Source organism: Manis javanica, chromosome 17 (genome assembly GCF_040802235.1).
Source record: "Manis javanica isolate MJ-LG chromosome 17, MJ_LKY, whole genome shotgun sequence".
In the NCBI taxonomy this organism is placed as follows: Eukaryota; Metazoa; Chordata; class Mammalia; order Pholidota; family Manidae; genus Manis; species Manis javanica.
This window is the reverse complement of record NC_133172.1, coordinates 5,951,111-5,972,056: the sequence shown is the minus strand read 5'-3', so window position 1 is coordinate 5,972,056 and position 20,946 is coordinate 5,951,111. Positions and strand designations below refer to the sequence as shown.

General features: G+C 52.5%; 1 protein-coding gene across 6 annotated transcripts in view; it reads left to right on the top strand.

Moving 5' to 3' along the window:
• MYH14 (myosin heavy chain 14) overlaps positions 1-20,946 on the top strand; it is an 85,900-nt gene that overhangs the window by 1,423 nt on the left and 63,531 nt on the right. For 2 of the 6 annotated variants that reach the window (XM_037025714.2, XM_037025713.2), the window contains exons 2-3: positions 13,793-14,203; positions 18,675-18,831. In XM_037025714.2, the coding sequence (XP_036881609.2) occupies positions 13,793-14,203; positions 18,675-18,831 (568 nt within the window). Of the gene's footprint in view, positions 1-9,332; positions 9,430-10,897; positions 11,021-11,401; positions 11,651-13,792; positions 14,204-18,674; positions 18,832-20,946 lie in introns of those variants that run through there. The other 4 variants (XM_037025717.2, XM_037025715.2, XM_037025718.2 and 1 more) reach the window with 4 other exon arrangements.

The following is a 20,946-nucleotide window of genomic DNA, read 5'->3' as shown; positions in this document are numbered from 1 at the left end:
GGCGACACCTATTAAAATCCTACCTACTTTGTACTCTTTGACTCAGCAATATCCCTACCTGTGCATAAGGAAGTAGGAAGAAAGATATTCACTGGATTGTCATTTGTAATGGTGAAAAAATGCGAAACCACTAAAAGCTCCATCAGGGGGAAAGGGGTCAAAGGCACAACCTTCTGTGGCTGTGGAATACTATGCAGGTGTGAAAAAGATTAAGGTGAATTTCACTGTACAGGCATGGAAAGTTCCCTAAGACTCAGTAACACAGTAAGTCAGTTCAGTCTATCAAGTATTATCCTATTTCCTAAACATGAGAGATCATAGGGAATGTTTTCTCCAGTTACTTGTCATGTATATACATCAGAGATTGGCCAACTTTTTCTGTAAAGTCTCAAGCAATAAATATTTTCAGCTTTGAGCGTCATGCAGTCTGTATCGCAGCATCCCAGCTCGGTCCTTGTAGTGTGAAAGCAGCCATAGATGGTAAACCAGGGTGCGTGGCTGTGTGTCAGTAGAACTTTATTTACATAAATACATGCAGTGGACCCCTGATGTAAATAAATAGTGCATGTTTTTGGAAGAATTCACACCAAAGTATCATTGGGGCACATCCGGAAGGGGAAATGCGAAGGAAGGTGTTGGTCAAGGGAAATATTACCCTCTTATTCAGATTTTTTCCACCTTGTCTAATCAAATTTGTTTTAATTCAAAAAGACAATGTTTTAAAAACACCTCTGGTGGCCTTTTCTGCCTTCCTGATTATAAGGTGATGATTGTCAATTTGGAAAATGCCACCAGCATGAAAATGCAACGAGGAAGGAAAACATCCCCATCATCCTACCAGCTTGAGCAGAATTTCTTAAAGGGTTTATTTCATTCCTGCAACAGATATTTACAGAGCACTCACTTGGCTCAAGGAGGGGTCCCAGGTGCTGGGGACAGGCTGGTAAATGACGCAGAGTCCCCACCCTCTATAGGGCTGATGTTGTCAAAGATCGATGACAAGTAACAAACACAGTAGATAAGTGATGATATAATACACTGGAAAGTTAAAAGGGCTATGAGAAAACAGAAATATGAGTGCAGGCAAAGGGGGTTGGGGTGCCTGGGGGTTGGTTGTGATATTAAACAGAATGGGCCGAGAAGACCTCCATCACCAAGGTGGGCTTTAAGACCTGAATGAATAGAGGGAGTGGTCATGGGTATGTCAGGGAGGAAGAGCTCGTGCAAAGGTCCTGAGGTGGGTGCATGACAGGTGTGTTCAAGGAGCAGCGAGGAGGGCAGTATACATGGAGCAGAGCGAGTGAAGAGGACAGGGTGGGAGGTGAGTCAAAAAGGGGACATAGTGGGTTATATTCTGCCGGGTCGTGGTCACAGTGAGGATTTTGCTTTTATTCCAGAAGAGGTGGGAACCATGTGAGGGCTCTGAGCAGAGGAGGGCCATGAGTGGACTTGGGGAACAGACTGAGCGAGACCAGGAGCAGAAGCAGGGAGGCCAGGTAGGAGGTGACTGCAATGGTCCAGGCAAGAGACAGTGGTGAGTTGGTTAGACCAGAGTGGGGGTCATGGGTGTGGCAACAAGGGGTCAGATTCTGGAAACTTTTTGAAGGTCAAGTTGACAATATTTGCTGATGGATTAGGTGTAGGAGGTCAGGAGGAGAGAGGGATCAAAGATGATGCCAAGTGTTTTGGTCTGACTGCGATCAAGAACCAACCACCTGCCATGAGATCACAGGGAGGGGGAGGACCTTGTAAAAATTCATTTCTGGGCCCCACCCAGGTCTACTCAGCTGGGACCCTGGGGTAGGGCCCAGGAGGCTGCCTTCTGAGTGAGCTGTCTGGGTGAAGGCTGGGGACCACAGAGGTAACAATGATGGGCCACTCTGGGGTCCAGTTAGGGGTAGACACAGTGGATGAGAGGCTCCCCAGGTTTGAATTCCAGCCCTGCCACTCCCTAGCATGTGATGTGGGGTGACACCTTAAGTTCTCCTTGCAACAAGTGATATGGGGCTTCCATAGTGATATGGGACTATCAACAGTGCCTGCCTCATAGGGCTGGAACAGGTTTATGTGTATAAAATATTCAAACCAGTGCCAGCCATACAAGTTCCCAATAAAGGGAAGGTATATATATATATATATATTTGGTATCATTAATCTATAATTACATGAGCAACATTATGTTTACTAGACTCGCCCCATCATCAAGTCCCCCCCACAAACCCCATTACAGTCACTGTCCATCAGCGTAGTGAGATGCTTTAGAATCACTACTTGTCTTCTCTGTGTTATACAGCCCTCCCCGTGCCCCCCCAACATTATATCTGCTAATAGTAATGCCCCCTTTTCCCCCTTATCCCTCCCTTCCCACAGAGGGAAGGTATATTTAGCACCCTATCCCAAAGTGATATACTTGGTGAAGCACCACACTGATTATCAATAATGCATGGGATTTCCTGCAGTCTCTGGAGTACCTGGCCCCATGCTGCGGAGTGCAGGGACAAGATGCTAAACCAGCCCTTGTCTTCCAGAGCTCCCAGTCTGGTGGGCACGGCAGTGCCAACCCCAGACAGGCATGACAAGGGGGGGTCAGAAAATGACAGAGGAGGGGCAGGGTTATGGGAGCCCTGAGTGGGAGCAGGAACCCTTGGGAGAGGTGCCCCCGATCTGTCAGTGATGGGAATAAACGTGTTCCAGGCACATTAGATGGGCAGGAGAAGCGTGCTGCAGACATTTGTAAAAGTTGCAGGTGCCTAGAAAGTTCCCTCCAAGTGTGATAGGCTTAAAAGGCAGCATAGTACTGTGGTTAAGGGCATGGACTCCTGGGTCAAACTGCCTGAGTTCTTAATCCCAGCTCTGCCCTCTTCTAGCTGTGTGATCTGAGACAAGTTGCTTCATCTCTCTGAGCCTAATATCCAAACCTGTATTGGTTCTACATTGCTGCCAAATGGAAAATCTCAAAACGAAAGAAACTTAGTGACTTCAAATGATGCTTGGTTATCATCTCGCAGTTTCTCGGGGTCAGGAAACACACAAAATTACATAGTAAATATGCCTTTTGGAAAAATATGCACCAAAATGTTACCAGGGGTCTATGTGATTAGGGAAATGAGATGGTGGAGGCTAGTGATGGGAACTACTACTCTATTGCTTGCTTTTTCCCGCATCTTATGTAATTAAAGTAGCAATCATTAGGAAAGAAAATAATGTTTTAAAAGCTGTGGCGATCCTCTGCTTCAGGGTATCATGGCTGCAAGGCCATAATCAATGTAGTGGTGGGGCTGTGCTCCTGGCTCCCGGGGAAGGGTTACCTTCCATACTCTCTGTCGTGGTGGCTGGCGGGATTCAGGGTCTGGCAGGCTGTTGGCTGGATGCCACCCTCAGTTCCTTGCCACACGGGCCTCTCCAGTATGGTAGCTGGTTTTATCAAAGCCACAGGAGAGAGTCAGCTAGTAAGACAGAAGTCACAGTCTTTCATGACCTAATTGTGAAAGTGACATCCCATCATTCTGGCGCATTCTACTCATTAGAAGTTTCTCCCATTCATGCAAGGGAGAGAAATAATAGTATCTGACTCCAGATGCCTTTTGGGAGTTAAACAATTCAGTGTATATATCCAAGAAAGCACTTAGGATGGCTAGGATATGATGAATGTCATAAAAGTATTAATGATTATCTGGCCACTCACGGGGATTAGAGAAATCTTCTCAGAGGAGGGAACTTTTGAGTTGGGTTTTGAAGTATGAGTAGGAGTTCACCAGGTGACACAAGTCATACATCTATTCATTTGCTTAGTCAACAACCTTCCCCTGAGGCATCCTGTGTCCCAGATCCTATGCCGGGAGATCCCAAGGACTCAGCATGAGTCTGACCTAGACGTTTGTGGAGCTACCAGCCTCAGGGATGGGTCAATCCCAGTTCCTATCCTTCAAAAGCTCCAAGCCAGTAGAGGAGGCAGAGAGGGATGCAATCCAGGGTGATCAGGACAGAAGCAGAGGAAGGAACAGAGTTGGTGATGGGCTCCTAGAAGGTTGGCACTAAATAAGGGCCTTGAAATAGCTAGTTTGAGCTCCTTCCTCCATTTACTGAAGCCCACAGAGAGGAAGGGACTTGCACAAGATCACACAGCATGGAGTCCTAGCCTCAGGGGATTTTGAGGGCCAGGTGAGATGCAAGAGGTGCAGACACTTCTTCACTCAGAACAGCCAACAACCCAAGTGCTGCACTCAAATCTTCACCTCCCACCCCCCACCCCCGGGCCAGTGATGCTGTTGAGGCCTCTGCCTCTGGACCTCAGGCTCAGAGACCTACTCCACACCTCACCCACATGCACAGCACACATCTCTGGAGACCCTCCCCATTCTATGTACCAACCCAGTGCTAGGTGTGCTGTGAACACAGACATAACTGAGAGAGGCTCAGCCCTAGAAGGACTGCTGGGCTGTAAAGGTACCAGTGGACAAATGATTCCAGTCTAGTGTGATCAGAGCATCAATAGGAGAGTGAGCAAATGGTGGCTGGGCATAGGATGGGGGTGGAGTAGGACCAGGGAGCCTTCTACACACTCCAGCCACAGACTGGGCATTGGGAAGCTGACCTGGACTTTCCCGGGAGGGAGCGATGGAGCGCGGGACTAACAAGCAGAAGGCACAGCACATGCAAAGGTGTAGAGGCATGGAAGATGATTTATCCATCCATCCGTCTGTCCGTCCTCAGTCCATCTATCCAGCAATCCATTTACACATTAACTGGTTCCTCCATCCATCTGCCCTCTTATTTATTTATTCATTGTGTATATCTCCCATTCACTCATTTTTTTATCCATCCATTCAGTCTTCTGTTCCCTTATTCATCCATTTATCTCTCATCTGTTTATTCCTTTATTCCATCAGTTACACATCCATGCCTTCATTTATTCACTCATCAGGGTCCACTGTCAGATGATCCTTCCACTCTAATGTCACCTCCCCAGGAGCCTTCCCTGGTCCCCTTCCTAAAGTAAAATCCCAGGCCCCTTCCCTCTTTTATCTTCCTTTACTTTTTCTTCATGACATTTATCCAAATTTGTCAGCGTGCCCTGCGATCGCACATTTACTCCTCTGGTCTTCATCTTCCTCCGGAAAGCATTCACTCATTTGGCAGGTACTCCTTGAATATATAATGTATGCCAGGAGCTGTTGTAGACACAGGGAACCCAGCTGGGGTCAAGACAGACAAAAAATGCCCACCCACATGGAGCTGAGCTTCTGGTCGGGGCCTTCAGACAATAAACAATAAATGTAATAAGTAAACCACTGGTAGGCTAGAGGATGCGAAGTACTGTGGTAAAAGAAAACAGAGTGGGAGAGGGTTATCAGGATTCCAGGGGAAAGGGTGCTCAGAGGAACCCTCGTGGAGGTGGTGATATCAGAGCAAACTGGAAGGAGATGAGGGGGCCAAGTGGTTATCTAGGCAAAGAGCCTTCCAGTAGAGGGAATGTCATGTGCAAGGGTCCTGAGGCAGGGCTGAGCCTCCATGTGTTTGAGAAGCATGGAGGAGGCCAGCATGACTGGAGCAAAGTAAGCAAGGGGGAAAGGGTGGGAGGTGAGGGAGACAGGGGCAAAGGGGGGGCAGACAGTGTAGGACCTTGTAGGCTCCAGTAAAGACTTTGCTTTAACTCTGAGTGAGCATGGAGGCTGGGATGAACTCTCAGCAAAGGAAGAACAGGACCTAACATACTGTCTGGCCTTTTACAGAAAAATCATTGCTGACCCCTGTTCTAGAACAAGGCCTGGAACATAGTAGGCATCCAAAAAACATTTGTTGTCATGGAACTAAGCCTAACACTCATCCATGACCCACACAAGGTCTCCAGTTTGCTCTTGTCTCAGGGCCAATTTCAGCTCCAAGAGCCCAGCAACCAAAAAGAAAATGCTGGAACCATTCAAATCTTTGCCACAGACAGAAAGTGCCCAGGCGGGATTACAGTCAGAACCCACAGTGAAACTTAGCATGCTCTTTCCTTTCTCTCCATTAAACTTGGGTTCCCTTAACCTCTGTGAGGCACAGAAACCTCTCCCTCAATATTTTTTTTTGCTCAAAGCTCCCCCCCAAACTCTATTCCACAGAGCAGCCCCTCTGTGGCTCTTCTGTGTCCTCTCCTCTCATCTCCAACATTTAATTTTTATACATGAATTTACCTCCCCGCTATTTCCCCTCCCCCCCGCCGCACCTGTGCTGCCCATTACTCGAGTCTGCATCACAAGGTATTTATGAGTTAAGAAAAACAAGGTCTGTGCCAGCAGGTGAGAATCCCTCTCTTCCTCTGGGAAACTCAGAATGTTCCCACATTCTCATTTCTTTCCGCCCAGCACACATGCACCCCAGTGTTTCATCCATTCCTGTTTCCTGAGTCCCCTCTCTCCTACAGCTTATGCCACACCCTAGGATACCATGGGAGAATCAGATCCAGCCCCTGACAGCCAGGAGATCACAATTTAAGGGAGCCCACCCCAGTCACTGGGTGAAGAGATGGACTCATGGTGGGGATGCCTTGAGCAGCAAGGGAATGGGTTGGGGCTTTTTCCTGAGGACCCTCTCAGGCACCCTTGGGTGGAGGGTAGGTGGAGGGCTCCAGGGCAGCAGAATGCCTCCTTTTGACTTGAGTCCCTGGGTCACAGCCACTGCCTGGTGTTTCATACAGTGATCCACAAACCAAGCTGTGGAGCCAGACTGGGTGCAAATCCATGTTCTGATGCTTTCTAGACGTGCAACCTTGGGCCGCTTTCCCCTAGTGTCCTCACCTGTAAAATGGGTATGACTCTAGTACCTACCACTTAGAGTTATTGGGAAGATTATAGGACTTATTACATGTAAACTATTCCTTGGTGTCCTCAGGCACGTGACATTTTCATGTCTGAGCCTTAGTTTTCTATTAGTCAAATAGGGATAATAGAAGCATTATTATGAGTTAATCCACGCAAAGACCACAATGTCTAGCACACTGTCAGCACTCCATAAACAGCAGCCGCTGTTGTCATCACTACGGGAGGCTCCGTGGAGGGCACCCTGGCCTCAGAGAGTAATAGGGGCCCTCAGTTCTGTCATGGTTAAGAACACAAACTCAGGGGCTTGCCCTCCTGCAGTCTGAGCCCAGATATGCTGCCACGAGCAGTCAGAAGCCCCTAGGCATGTTGCTAGCCTGTAAAGTGGGTAATAACAATGCCAACCTCATAGCACTGGCATGAGGATGCATTGAGATAATGAGATCATGTTCCTGGCACGCAGATGAGCTGTATTCCCACTGCGGATGCCCTCAGAAAGGTCCTCTGCGACCCTGGCACTCAGTTTCTCCATCTGTAAAGAAGTGGGCAGTGGCCATGACAATCTCAAAGCTTTTTGCCCACAAGGACTTGCCTTTGCCATTGCTGAGCAGATGCACTAAGAGCTGGATGCTTGCTCTGGGGTCTGCCTTCAGCCTAACTCCAGTGGTCTCCTCCTGTCTCTCTACTCCCCAGAGTTCACCACTCAACCTCTCCCTTTCTCTGGCTTCTTACCCTTGGTCCATGCTTTCTCTCTATGTACCTATCTTGTTTCTCTCCTGCACTATCAGATGGCTGTAGGGCAACAACTAAGAACTATAACAATAACTATCATTTGTTTATTTAGCCTTTTCCCATTGCCAAGACCACACTAGGCTCTTTGCATGCATCAACTCATTGAAGGGACTCCTTACTATTGATTGAGCAAACACTGAGCACCTACTGCATGCTAGGCCCCAAGGATCCAGCACTGAACAAAACAAAGATCCTTGTCTGCGTGGGACTTAAATTCTAGTGGGGAAACAGGTGACAAACAGATAAACAACTACTACGAAGCTATGAGGAGAAACGAAGCAGGGTCAAGGGGAGAGAGTGAAGAGGGGAACTGTTTTATGAGAATAGGAAGGAAAGGCCCTCCAGAGGAGGTAACACTGGAGCAGTTGGAGAAGACCTGACATACGAGGGGGAGGTGGCCTTGCAAAACCTGGAGGAAAAGCATTCCTGGTGGAAGGAACGGCACCTGCTAGGGCCCAGAGGCATGACCCTGCCTGGGGAGGGTTTGAGGATTTGAGCAACAGCCAGGAGGCCAGTGTGCCTGGAGTCAAATGAAGGGGAGAGAAGTGAGAGATGAGGTCAGATAGGGCAGGGGCAGGGGTCCTGTCACGCAGGGCTTTATGGGCCAGGGGGAGAGGGAGGGGGCAAGGGGGGAGGCAGAGAAACCATGTCGCCATTTTACAGATGCAGAAACAAGTGGAACCTCACAAAAGGCCAGCAACTGGCCCAAACCCACATAGCTTTTGAGCAGCAGAGCCAGACTGGCAGGCTGGTGGGGGCATGATTCCCATGCAGCCTGTCCACCTCACCCACACCCTAGCTGCTCGCCCCCCCTGGAGCCTTGGTGTACACCAGTAAAATGTGGACAAGGCTCAAACACCAATGGTGCAGGGCTCGCCAGTCACAGGCTAGCTTCAGACGTGGGCTCCGCCTCGGGATACAGTGGAGCTTTCGCTTTGTGACCTCGGGAAGTCACCTGCCTCTCCGGAGCCTCAGTTTCTCCATCTGTAAATTGGGAAGCATTAGCCAACGTTTGAGTGTCGTATGGGGGTTAAAAGCACAAGTTCTGGAGTCAGATTTGGAGGGAGCCTCATCTTTGCTCTGCCCCTTGACAGCTCTATGACTTTTGGCAATTAACACCCTCCTTTCAAGCTTGGGTTTACCTCATCTGAAAGATGTAGATCTTAACAGCACCAATTCCAAAGGACAGTTGTAAGGATTAAATGAGCTAATGCAGGTAAAGCGCTTAGTACAGCTTCTGGCATACATCGGGCACTCAATATAAGATCATTATTATTATTATTATTACTGCCGGTATAGCCCACACCTCCCCTGTGGGTGAGCTTCTGGGAGAGTGCCTGGTACGCGGTCGGCATTCGACAAAAGTGAATTCTCTCTCCCGGCTCTCCTGCCCGCCGGTTCCCGGAGGACCCAGGCATTCCGGCCTCTAGCTGCCTCCCCTACGCCGGCCCTCACAAAGGCCCCCATTCATTCCTCGCTCACAAAGCGGGCCATTCACGCGGGTCCCTCAGGCCTCTCGCGCCCGGCCGCCCCCTGAGCCCCGCCATTGGTCGCGTCCCCAGCCTGTCAGGCCTCGGGACCCGCCCACGACCGCGCCACCTGGCTGCGCGCTCGGGCTCCGCTCTTTTCCCACGGCTGGCACACTCCTGCAACTTCTGATTGGCCCCGCCCGCCAACCACCCCTTTTGATTGGCGGGCCCATCCCCTACGGGCGGGGCCGTAGCTTGTCGCAGCCGGTACCGATTGGCCCCTGCTGCCCTCGTGTGGGCGGGGATTTTCCGGCGGGCCCGCCCCACTTTCTCCCCAGGCCGAAGCCTCTGGACGGCCCTAGAAGCCGGTGAGTTCCCGGGGGTCGCTGCCCGCCGGAGGCGGCGGTGCGGGGCTGAGCCCAGGGAGGCTGGAGCCGTGGGGCTGCGACCCGGGCCCGGAGGCCGGCGCGGGCGAGGGGGAGGGGCGGTGACGCGTCCACTCACCTTGGGCGCGCGGCGGGACAGCGGCGGAGGGGGGCGGGGCGGGGCGTCTCCACTCCCCCAGCTCGAGTTCCCACTGTGTGCTAGGCCTGGTCGGGGTCCTCACTGGCGGCCCGGCACCTATTCCGCATCTGGGGAAAGTGAGGCTCCCTTTGGGACCTTGGACTCTTTAATACCTGAGTCATTGCCTCCAACCCCCCGCCCTCAGGAAACAGTGTCTGTTTTCATGTGTAAAAACTGCGGACCGAGACAGAGGTTATGACTAGAAGAGGCAGAGGGGCGGGGGACGACGTTATTTGAGCACCTACTATGTACTTGGGCGCTTTTATTTTTATAACTAAATAATTTTTTAAAAATTATATTAACTCGAGGTGAGTTGTACCCATTTTACAGGGAGGGAAAAACTGAGGCGTGACAGAGGTAGTGACTGCAGGGGGACCAGGATGAGAAAAACACTTAAGAGACCACCTGTGTGCTGGGACCCTGAACCTACTTAACCCCGCGGTAGTCCCCTAAGGAAGGCTGTGGTCCCTGCGGCATAGGTGGGGAAGTAGGTTCTAGCAACTTTCTAACTGGAAGCGGAAACTGACCTCCTTGAGGACCCACCGTACGTTCTCCCAACTTCCCTCTGTGGAAACGCAGAGAACGGGCTGGGCTTGAATCCCAGCTCTCCTCTCACCGACTGTGTGACCTTGCGTGCGGTACTAAACGTCTCCGTGCCTCGGTTACCCCATCTGAGAAATGGAGATGCTTGCTGATTCGTCCCTATCACGGATTTTGAGTTCATTCTGTGAGTTAAAACTCGGAGAGCTGGTCTAAGAACAGTAAAACACGCGGCACATAGTAGGTGCGCTTATCACTATTTAGTCCTTATTTCACCCATGAGGCAAGAAGCTCCGGAAGCCAGACTAACATTCCGTGGTCTTACATGATGAACTCACTGCTCTCTGGATCGTGTCCCAATTCCAGGGCTGGGGAAACTGAGGCTGAGAGGTTACAGGATGTCGTGAGGCATCGCGTGTTTAAGCACTAGGCTGGGTGCTTTCTCCCACATGGTCTTTATTTATTCCACTGGCGCAGTTCAGAGAGGAAAGCGGAGACCCAGAAAGCTTGAGCGGGATTCGAACCCTGGAGTCCACAGCCCTCTAACGCGACGGGTTCTTGTCCTTTGCCCGCTCTCGGCGCCGCCGCCGCCGCCGCCGCTGCCACCCACCTGGCAACAGGCTCATCCCCGCCTCCCCCATACTCGCGTCGAGGGCCTTGGAGCTCGGCGACCCGCCCCCTTCCCGAGCACGGCAGGTGCCGAGTGACGTCAGAGCCCGGCTCCCTCCCGGAGCCGCGACGTGGCCCCGCCCCGCTCTGGACCGCGGCGGTAGCCGCACCTGAGAGCGCCGAAGCGGCGCGGGTTCCTGGGACCCCTCCGCACCTCCCGCTTCCCGCACTGGCGGGCGCCACAAGGTAGCCCAGAGGATCCGCGGGTTGAGGGGGAGCCGACTTGGGCGCTTGGGTCTTGGGGAGCTGGGGGTTGGGCTCTCAGGTCCTTGGATCCTAGGAGGGGGTATGGGGGCCCAGAACCCTAGGTCCTGAGGAAGGAAGACAATGGGGCCGGGATCCCTGGGTCTTGAGGAAGGAGGGGCTGGGGACCTGGACTCCTGGGCCTGGGGGAGGAGGGGACTGGGAGCTGGACTCCTGGCTCTGAGGGACAAGAGGGCTGGGGGCCCAGATCTCCGAGTCTGGGGGCAGAGGGGAACCCTAGCGTTAGGCTGAGCTCAGAGGACCCGACACTGAGGGCCGCAGCCCCTGGCCCAGGTGGACCCCTGGCTCCTTTTCCTTTTCCAGCCCAGCAGTCTCTGCCCCTCCCCAGGCAGGTGCTCTCACCTGCCCTGGTGACGGTAATGAGCTCTGGCAGAGGCACGGCAGCAGGCTAAGGAGGGCGGGGCTGTCGGAGGGGCTCCCCTGCTTGGAGCCCAGGCCTGGAGGCCCGCCCCGTCAGGAGTGCTGTCAGTCTGCAGAATCTGGATGTCCCAGCATCCTCGCCTCTAGTGTGGCTGCAGTGAGGTCAGAGGGGCCTGAGTTCTTGGGTCTGAGGTAGGAGGGGTCTAGAGGCCTGGACTCCTGGGTGTAAGGGAGGAGGGACTGGGGGGCTGGACTCCTGGTCTGAGGGGAAGGCTGGGGGCCTGGACTCCTGGTCTGAGGGGAAGCCTGGGGGCCTGGACCCCTGGTCTGAGGGGAAGGCTGGGAGCCTGGACTCCTGGTCTGAGGGGAAGGCTGGGGGCCTGGGCTCCTGGGTCTAAGGGAGGAGGGGTTGGGGGCCTGGACCCCTGGTCTGAGGGGAAGGCTGGGGGCCTGGACCCCTGGTCTGAGGGGAAGGCTGGGAGCCTGGACTCCTGGTCTGAGGGGAAGGCTGGGGGCCTGGACTCCTGGGTTTTAGGGAGGCAGGTCTGGGGGCCTGGACACCTGGCTCTGAGGAAGTTGGACTCATAGGGCTGGGTGCAAACACTCCCGAATCTTTCCTGGTCAAAGGCCGTGGACTGGAGAGGAAGTGATGGGGTGGGGTAGGGTGAGAGTGGGGGTAAAGTCCCAGGGATGGGGTTTGGCTCAGGGTAGTCAGGGCCACATAGGAGGCCTTAGGTGAACCTTGCTAATTTGGGGCCTGGGAGGTAGTGAAATGCCATCTGTGCTGTTTGAGTACAGGGGCCCAGGGTTTGGGGCCCAAGAGCATTTGGTCCAAGCGTTGCTGGAGCATGCGAGGAAGGGTCTGGGAGGAGTGGGGCGCACTGGAGCAGAGCTTCTGGTGGGAGAGGCTCTGAAGGCGAGATGAGAGTCAGAGGGGACCAAATCTGGGGGGATGCCCCAGGAGGAGCTGGGTTTTGGAGGGACTGCAGGAGTTCGTTGGAGGTGGGAGCCTAGAGGGCAGGGGCAGAGCCCTGAGGGTGGGGGGACGGAGCCCTCGGGAGGGTGCTGTGCCTGGAGTGGGAGGCAGGGGCAGAGAACAGAGGCAGACTAATTGAGGAGCAGGGCACGGTGAACGGGGAGAATCCTGTTCCTGACCAGTGCTCAGACTGCTCTGGAATTGCTGTGCTCTGGGGCCCCTTTGAGGGTGGGGAGGGGTCTGGCACGGTCTGGTTCACCCAGCGAGCTAGAGTTGGGTTGTGACTGTTGAGACTAGATAACCCCCAGACGAGGGGCTCCTAAAGGTAGGGCTCCATCTAACTCACCTGCAGGTCCCCAGGGCAGAGCCTGGTACTTGAGGGGCATCAGGGAATGTGGTCTGAGTGGGGCTGGTCGCCCCACTACAGAGAAGGAAGCCAGGTCACAGGGGGCACTGTTAACTGAGGGATGAGATTCCAGTCTGTTCCGTTGGGTGAGACCTGAGGTGTCTGGGAACCTGAATGACAAAAATCAGATTGCCATCCTCCGAGGGCTCACGTCTTAGAGGTCAAGGACCTCACCATGACCCCATCTGGCCCCTTTTGTCCCCAGTCTTACCTCATCTACCACACTCTCCCTCTGGATCACTTGGCTCCAGCCTCACTGGCTGCTCACAGTGCCACAGACACACAGGCACGTTCCTGCCTCAGGGCCTTTGCACTGGCTATTCTCCCAGCCTGGACTTCTTTCTTTCCCTCCCGATGTTCCCATGGCTTGCTGCCTTCATCTGCCTCGGGTCTTCATTCAAATGCCACATCAGAGGCCTTCCCTGGCCACCCCAATTAAAACTTTAACGCCCCTCAACGCTAACATCCCCCATCCCCTGGCTTATTCTTCTCCTTGGCATTTGTCACCTCTGAACATACTGTATAATTTACTTAATATCTTTTCATCTATCTCCTGGGATTAGAGCAGTGCTGTCCAATAGAATTGTAATGCAAGCCAAGTGTGTAATTAAACATTTTCTAGGAGCCACATTAAAAATAAAAAAAGTAAAAAGGAACAGGTGACATTAATGTTAATGGTATTTTTATGTAACCTGATACATCCAAAATAGTATGGCACTATGTCGTCAAATACAAAAAATACAAATGAGCGTTTTTTTGTACTAAGCCTTTGAAATCTGGTGTGTATCTCATACTTAGAACCCCATCCGCTTTGGATTCTCCATTTCAACTGCCCATTTTGCAGAAGTGTAAATAGAGGTCTGGTGGGGAAAGGCGGTGGGAATGGCCTGTGGGAGTGGGGCTGGGCATGGAGCCCCCCCCTGACCTCCGCCTTCTTCTCTCCCCCTCGCAGACCATGGCAGCAGTGACCATGTCCTCGCCCGGGCGGAAGGCGCCCCCCAGGCCGGGCCCAGTGCCCGAGGCCGCCCAGCCCTTCCTGTTCGCGCCCCGCGGGCCGGCCGTGGGGGGCGGGCCGGGGGGCGCGGGCACCTCCCCGCAGGTGGAGTGGACGGCGCGGCGCCTCGTCTGGGTGCCTTCCGAGCTGCACGGCTTCGAGGCGGCGGCGCTGCGGGACGAGGGCGAGGAGGAGGCCGAGGTGGAGCTGGCAGAGAGCGGGCGGCGGCTGCGGCTGCCGCGCGACCAGATCCAGCGCATGAACCCGCCCAAGTTCAGCAAGGCCGAGGATATGGCCGAGCTGACCTGCCTCAACGAGGCCTCGGTGCTGCACAACCTCCGCGAGCGGTACTACTCCGGCCTCATCTACGTGAGTGGCCCTTGCCCACGAGCGCGTTGCGGGGCTGGGGAGCTGCGTGTCGGCTTGAGGTAGCCAAACGGGAGGCCATCTGCAGTCTGTATCCCATGTGTGTTGTTCCTCCTCTGAGTTGCCAAATTGTAAATTACCGGATTACCAGGACTGCCTTGGGTCCCACTGGGGGTGCCCTCTAATATAATACTGTAGATACACCTTATTATGCACCAAAATATTTTAAAATAACTGAATTCTCAAATATAACACATCCAAAGGATTTTAAGAAAGGGATTTGAGTCTGTAATAATAGTGAATGAGAACTGCTGCAGATGAAAAAGCATGCCGGGCCCTGTGTTAAATGCTTTCCCATCTATTAATTCGCTTCGTCTCACCTTATACAAAATAGTCTATTATTATCCCCATTTTATCTGAAAGGCAGCTGAGGCCCCGAGAGATTTAATAACAGTAAAAACTCAGTTTTTAAGCATGTACCAGGCACTCTAAAATATATTGTCTTGATGCATTTTCATGATTATAAGGCCTTTTGTAGCCATTTTACAGATAAAGAAACCAAGGCACAGACAGGCCAGGTCCCTTGACCAAGGCCGTGCAGTGGGACATGGCAGACGAGGGCAGTCTGGCTCGAGCCTCTACCACTTTGCTGTGACGCCTCTTGACATTAGGACGGTACTGATGATGGGGAGGTAGACTATGGAAGTGTGGTCCCTGTTAAGCATTTAATATCCCTCACATCACCTTTACAGCAAACAGATGGACTAGAGCGGCAGTTCTTCCCCCTGCGTTCACGTTCCAATCACCTGGGGAATTCTTTGAAAACACTGACACCTGAGAACCACCCAACCCATTTAAATCAGGCTGTCTGGGGGTGTGACATGGGCATTGGTATTTTTAATAAGCTTCCAGGGCGGTTCTTTTGGGCAGCCAAAGCGTTATTAAAAGCAAACAGGATTAGAGAGATTGACAGGAATGTCCACAGGAATGAAGAAGAATAATGGGTGGCTAGCAAATATTTATTGAGCACTTACAATGTGCCAAGTACTGTTCTAAGTGTTGCGTGTGGGTTATCAGCTCACCTCTGGGCCAAAGACTGTTATCACCTGATGTCAAGGAATGTTAAGTGATTTGGGTCCCAAGTCACAGAGACATGAAGGAGTTGTGTCAGGATTTGGAACCAGGCAGCTGGCCCAGGGTCATGCTCCAAACACCAGTTAGAGGTATAGGGTCTCATTACCTTGCTCATTTATACTGGTCCCATAAGAAAAATCATAAAATACCTAGCCAAAACTTTAAAAGGAAAAGGGATGGTTTTATATTTTCAAAAACTACACAACTTTAAGGATAGTAACAGAAGAATATTTAAGCGAGTAATGGGATATATCAGAAATAAAAATAAGCTGGCCCTGATGTCCACCCTGTTGAGGGTCACAAAGCACACAACTAAAACATTTGTATGAATTCTGACTCCTGTCTGGGCAGGAGGGGAAGGTCAGTGGTAGCTCAGGCCCCTCAGCTTGTGGCAAGTGTGGGATCTGAATCGAGGGTTGTCTGACGCTAGGTGGGGTTGGTCCCTGCTGTAGGCTGCACTGGGCCCTTCTGATTCTTCATTCGCTTTTGCAAGCTGTGTGAAAGGCTGCTGCCCACGCCACTTCTCCGGACCTCACCAAAGACGGGGTGATCAGAGGGACACCCAAAATGTTGAGCTGCTCTTTGTCTTTCAGTAAATACTCTGAATCCTCACAGCGCCTTTGTGAGGTAACTGCTGCCATTCCCATTCTGCAGGTGGGGAAAGTGAGCCTCAGAGAGGGGCCACAACTTGAACAGAGCCCCACAGTGAGGAGGTGGCTAAGCTGGGGCTTGAACCCAGGCTCACTCCAGACCCCATTCTCTATCCACTAGGGAGATTATTGGGAAAGTTCAGTGGGGCAGATGGTGAGGCCTGAGCTAAGGCTGTGGCCCAGGACAGAGGATTGGGGACTGACAAATGAAAGTAGATAGAAGATTCTGGAAGCACAGATTGTAAGTGAATTGGACTTGAATAGCAGTCATTTTAGCACTCAGTGAGTGCTTGCTTTCTCTGTCTAGTGCTGGTTTAAACTTCTTTCCAGTATGATCTTGTTAACCAGACCCCTCCACATAAGGCTGTGAGGTAGGGATTATCACCTCCTTTTCCCACAGCTTGGAGAGGAGATGCCCTTGGCCCAGTAGTAGTTAACAGCTAATGTATTAAGATACACACTGTTCTGGGGCCTTGGCTGAGCCCTGTATATGCAACATGAATTTGTGGATGGTTCCTAGCAACCCTGTGTGGAAGCACTATTCTTGTTCTTGTGTGGTAAGAAAATGAGACCCGAAACGGTTAAGGTGCTGGCTTAAGCCGCCCAGCAGACGGTGTTAGAGGTGTGATTCAAGTCATCCTTGTTGACGTCTGCTTAATAAATGTTCATTGACTGTCCAACTGGTGTTGGAAAGGCCGTGCTGCCTAGCGGAAAGTGGGGCACCCAGGCTCCAGTAACCCAGTGTCTGCCATTAAGGGGCTCTTTGGCCTTGAGCTGCTCAGTCTCCATCCTTCTCTGGGATAGTTGGGGCAGGAAGGGGACCCATTTGTTAAGCAAGGTGCTTCCTGCTCTCTGAGACACTGGAAGACACGTCACAGCGTTTCACTCTCAGCCTCCTTCTAGGTGGTGGGGGTTAAAAGCCCCAGTGTCCTGGGCTGGAGACTGAGGCTCAGAAAGGGCAAGTCCCTTGTACAAAGTCACACGGGACTAGAAACCCAGGGTGCCATGGCTTTGAAGTCCAAGCCAGCTCTCGACGCCCAAGTGGGATGGGTGACTTGAATCTCAGGGCCCATTTTGGAGTGCCTTTCATGGGCCCCGCCTTGGGCCAGCTGCATTTTATTCATTATCTCCCTTAATCCCCTGCAGCCTCAGTAATGAGTGGGGGAGGACACCGAGGCTGAGGGACAGTCGCCGGGCTGGGCTGCCTTCAGAGTCCTGGGGGCTGGGCGGCCACTCCAAGCCCTTCCAGCCAGGTTTCCCCAGCTGTGCAGTGACTCAGGCGTCCCCAACCCTCTTCGGGTGCACCAGCCTCTGCCCTTTGTCCGCTGGCTTTGGCAGCCAGCTCAGATGCAGTCTGGGCTGTTGCCCAGGCGACGAGGTGTGGCCGGCGTGGGGGGTGACGTGGGGAGTGGGCTCTTCCGCCCGCCAGGAGTGGGGGCCGGGGCGCCAGCAGCCATGAGATACCCTCCCAGGGAATGCGGTCCTGCCGCCCCGCCCTCTGCGAGCTGAGCTCCCGGGAGCAGCTCACAGCTCTTCCAGGCCGAGTGCACAGACACCCAGCAAACCGGTTGTTCGGCTCCCGTCTGGCCACCACCACCCCTCCTGCCGTTACGAGGCTGGCAGCTGGGACGCCACACCCTGCGCGGCTGGAGAGCACGAGCTGCCGGAGCAAAGGAGGGCTGCTACTCGTCACCTAAGTAACCCTGGCTAGCTAGCTGAGTAGCCGAGCAGTTTAACGATTAACTAGCTAAGCTACTAAGCAGCTGTCTTGCTAATTTAGCTAGCTAATTCCAGCCAGCTTAGTCAGCTGGTTAGCTAAACTAGTTTAGCTAGGTGACCAACCAGCCCTGCAACCGCCTAACTGCCTCTGTGTGTCCTGAGCGCCTCTGGTCCATCCCATGCTCTGTGTGAGTTGGAACAGTAAACCGCTCGGGATCCTGAACCCAGGCCCAACAGGTGTGTAGACCCATTCAGGGAATCTGTGAACTTGGATGCAAAGAAAGAATTCCATCTTCATTTCCCCGCACCCTGAACCTGAAATTTAGCATTTCCTCCAATGAGAGGGTACCGCAGGCAGTCGTGTGAGCAGGAGCTGTGAGCGTTATCAGGAGAAACGCCTGACACGTTCCTGTCGCACATCAGCTGCTGCAGGTGCTGCAAGAGCCCTTCCGGAGATAGGCTGTGCGTATGCAAGCAAATACGTAAACACATTCCTCTTCCATCCTTTTCAAAGGCAGCAGTTCCCACCTTGTTTCCTTTGACTGGATGAGGTTTGGAGGTAGTTGGATGTCTACCCTGAGAGCGTCACAGGACCTATCGTACGAACGAACAGGCATTCAGGTCATTTCCAGTCTTTTGCCTTTATAATGGGTGCAGCAGATGAGCCTGAACGAGGTCATTGTCACGTGTGTGTGCGTCCAGGCTGTGACCCAGGTCTGACTGGCTTAAAGGCCACAGTCCCTCTCAGGGGGAATCCTCACCCATAACAACACCTCTGTGCAATTTGGAAAGATTCTGTTCTACATCAGCCTGAAAGCGTTTGTGAGAAAGGTTCTAATCTACATTGTTGTGGTGTAAATGGCAACCCCTTTGATGGGTGTACATCCTCCCCAGCTGTACGCAGCAGCCCCGTGCTGCCCTCTGGGCCGCAGGCAGGCAGCTGAGGCCCTCTCCTTGCTTGTCCACTGCAGACCTACTCTGGCCTTTTCTGTGTCGTCATCAACCCTTACAAGCAGCTTCCCATCTACACGGAGGCCATTGTGGAGATGTACCGGGGCAAGAAGCGCCACGAAGTGCCACCCCACGTGTACGCAGTGACTGAGGGTGCCTACCGAAGCATGCTGCAGGGTGAGTGTGGGGCTGAGGCTGCTGAGGTGGCCCTTCAGTGGAGGCTTGGCTGGAGGTCAGGATCAGATGACAGGTCAAGGATTTCAGATTCTGTGAGGCTTCTTTGTGGGGCCATAGGGAACACAGAGGGCTGAGTGGGTGAGGCTCTGGGTCCTACCAGACAGGCCTCTTTTTATCTGTTTCTGTGTTTACCCCTTCTCTCAACAAGCATCATTCAGGAGCCAGCTGGTGCCAGGCTTCTGCAAAAATTTCTCTTGAGGCAGTGACTCATAGAGTATTTTCATTCACTATTTACATTGTTGACATTACCTACATTGTCATGGGGTAAAATGGCAGCCCCTTAGGCAATGAGTAGCATGGGGTTGCTCTGCACAGCTAGGCAGGTTGTACACTGCACAAGGCTGTCCATTCAAAGGGCTGCCATCCACCCCATGACAAGTAGATCAGTCCTGGAATAATTACATAACTCACATGTAATACGCATTATGCCCTTACTATATATTTATTATATATCATCTATTTTAATAGGTCTTTTTCATATATTAAATACATGTGAAAGATTTTAAAATGTATAGCTTTCTGTCCTATAACATAATAGCATGCAGCAGTATATTTATATTGTACATATTATCTTTCAGTCATTTAGTAGGTACCATAGTTCTGTTGTGTGTTAAAATAACATGTGCGTTGTATGAAGCAGCGGTTCTCAGAGTGTACTGTCCGCACCAGCAGCCTCAGCCCCTGGGAAACGGTCAGGAGCCCAGACGTGGGCCCCACCCCAGACCTGCCCAGTCGGGGCCTCGGGGGGAGGCTCAGCAGTCCAGTCCATGTGTTCACGGTGCCCAGCTCCCTCCTGGGACTCTGCTGCGGACCTGAGTCTGCAAGCCACGGCTGTAATACGCAGGAGGTAGCACCCCGCTACTTTGACGCAGTAGAACGTATTTCTAATAATGTTTTTATATTCACAGTATAAATTGGTGTTTACGGATAGGGAACACTTACCTTATTTCATTAGTCTAATTTATTGCATATTTAGTTTTGTGATAATTTTTAGCTACTGTTACATAGCGATTATGATGTCTTTGGGATAAATGAAGGAAGGGCCTGTGCTTCCACCAGGCCAAGCAGTCTTCACGGATGAACACATCTACCCTCACAGCAACCCCAGGAAATAGGTGTGCTCATTATCCCTGGTTTCCAGATGGGGAAACTGAGGCACAGAGCAGTGCGGTCTTGCCCGTAGTCCCACTGAGGGGTGGGAGGCTGAGGTGGGATTTGAACCCCAGGGCTCCTGACCGCTGCCTCCCTGTGGGTCACACTGTGCATCACATCCCCGCCTTGGGCTGAGTGCCTTGGATTTTGATGTGGGGCCTTCCCGGATTCGGATACCCCACCCCAACTCAGCCTCCTGCTTGCAGTGTGACCCTGGGAAAGCAGCTGTCCCTCTCTGAGCCTCAGTCTCACCCCCTGTAAAATGGAGGCAATAAACTCCAACTGAGCAGAATGTCACTCATTGAACAAGCTTCAATTTGAGCCCCTCCTGTGTGCTGCCTCATGCCGGGTGTGTGAAAGTCAAAGACGGGAGAGTGAGGCCTTGGACGCAAACCAGGCCGCAGAAGGGCATTATGTACTAGCTAGTGTGTATGAACTTCTTGAACATTCTGGGTTCTTCCTACAACCCTGGGAGGTAGGGGCTGGTTTGAACTTTTTATCAGATGGGGAAACTGAGACACAGCGCACCTCAGACACTGACCCAAGGTTGCACAGGGAGCAGAGAGGTGGCTGGGCCTTGAACACACATCAGCATGGCTCCCAAACCAGGCTGCTAAATAACTCTGAGGTCCCATTGAATGCAGTTCTCTCCTTGGCTTAAAACCACCCAGAGGCCCTCCACCCTGCTCAGAAACCATCCAGACTTGTCATTGTGGGCTGCAAACCCATCTGTCGTGTCTCCAGCTCTGCCCCCTCCACCAGCCTCCTTTCTGTCTCTCAAACATCTCCAACTTGGTCCCACCACAGGACCTTTGCACTGGCTGTGCCGTGCACCTGGATTTCTCTTTCCCTGAATCCTCGTCTTTTAGGGCTGAGCTGAAATGTCCTCTCTCCTGAGAAGGT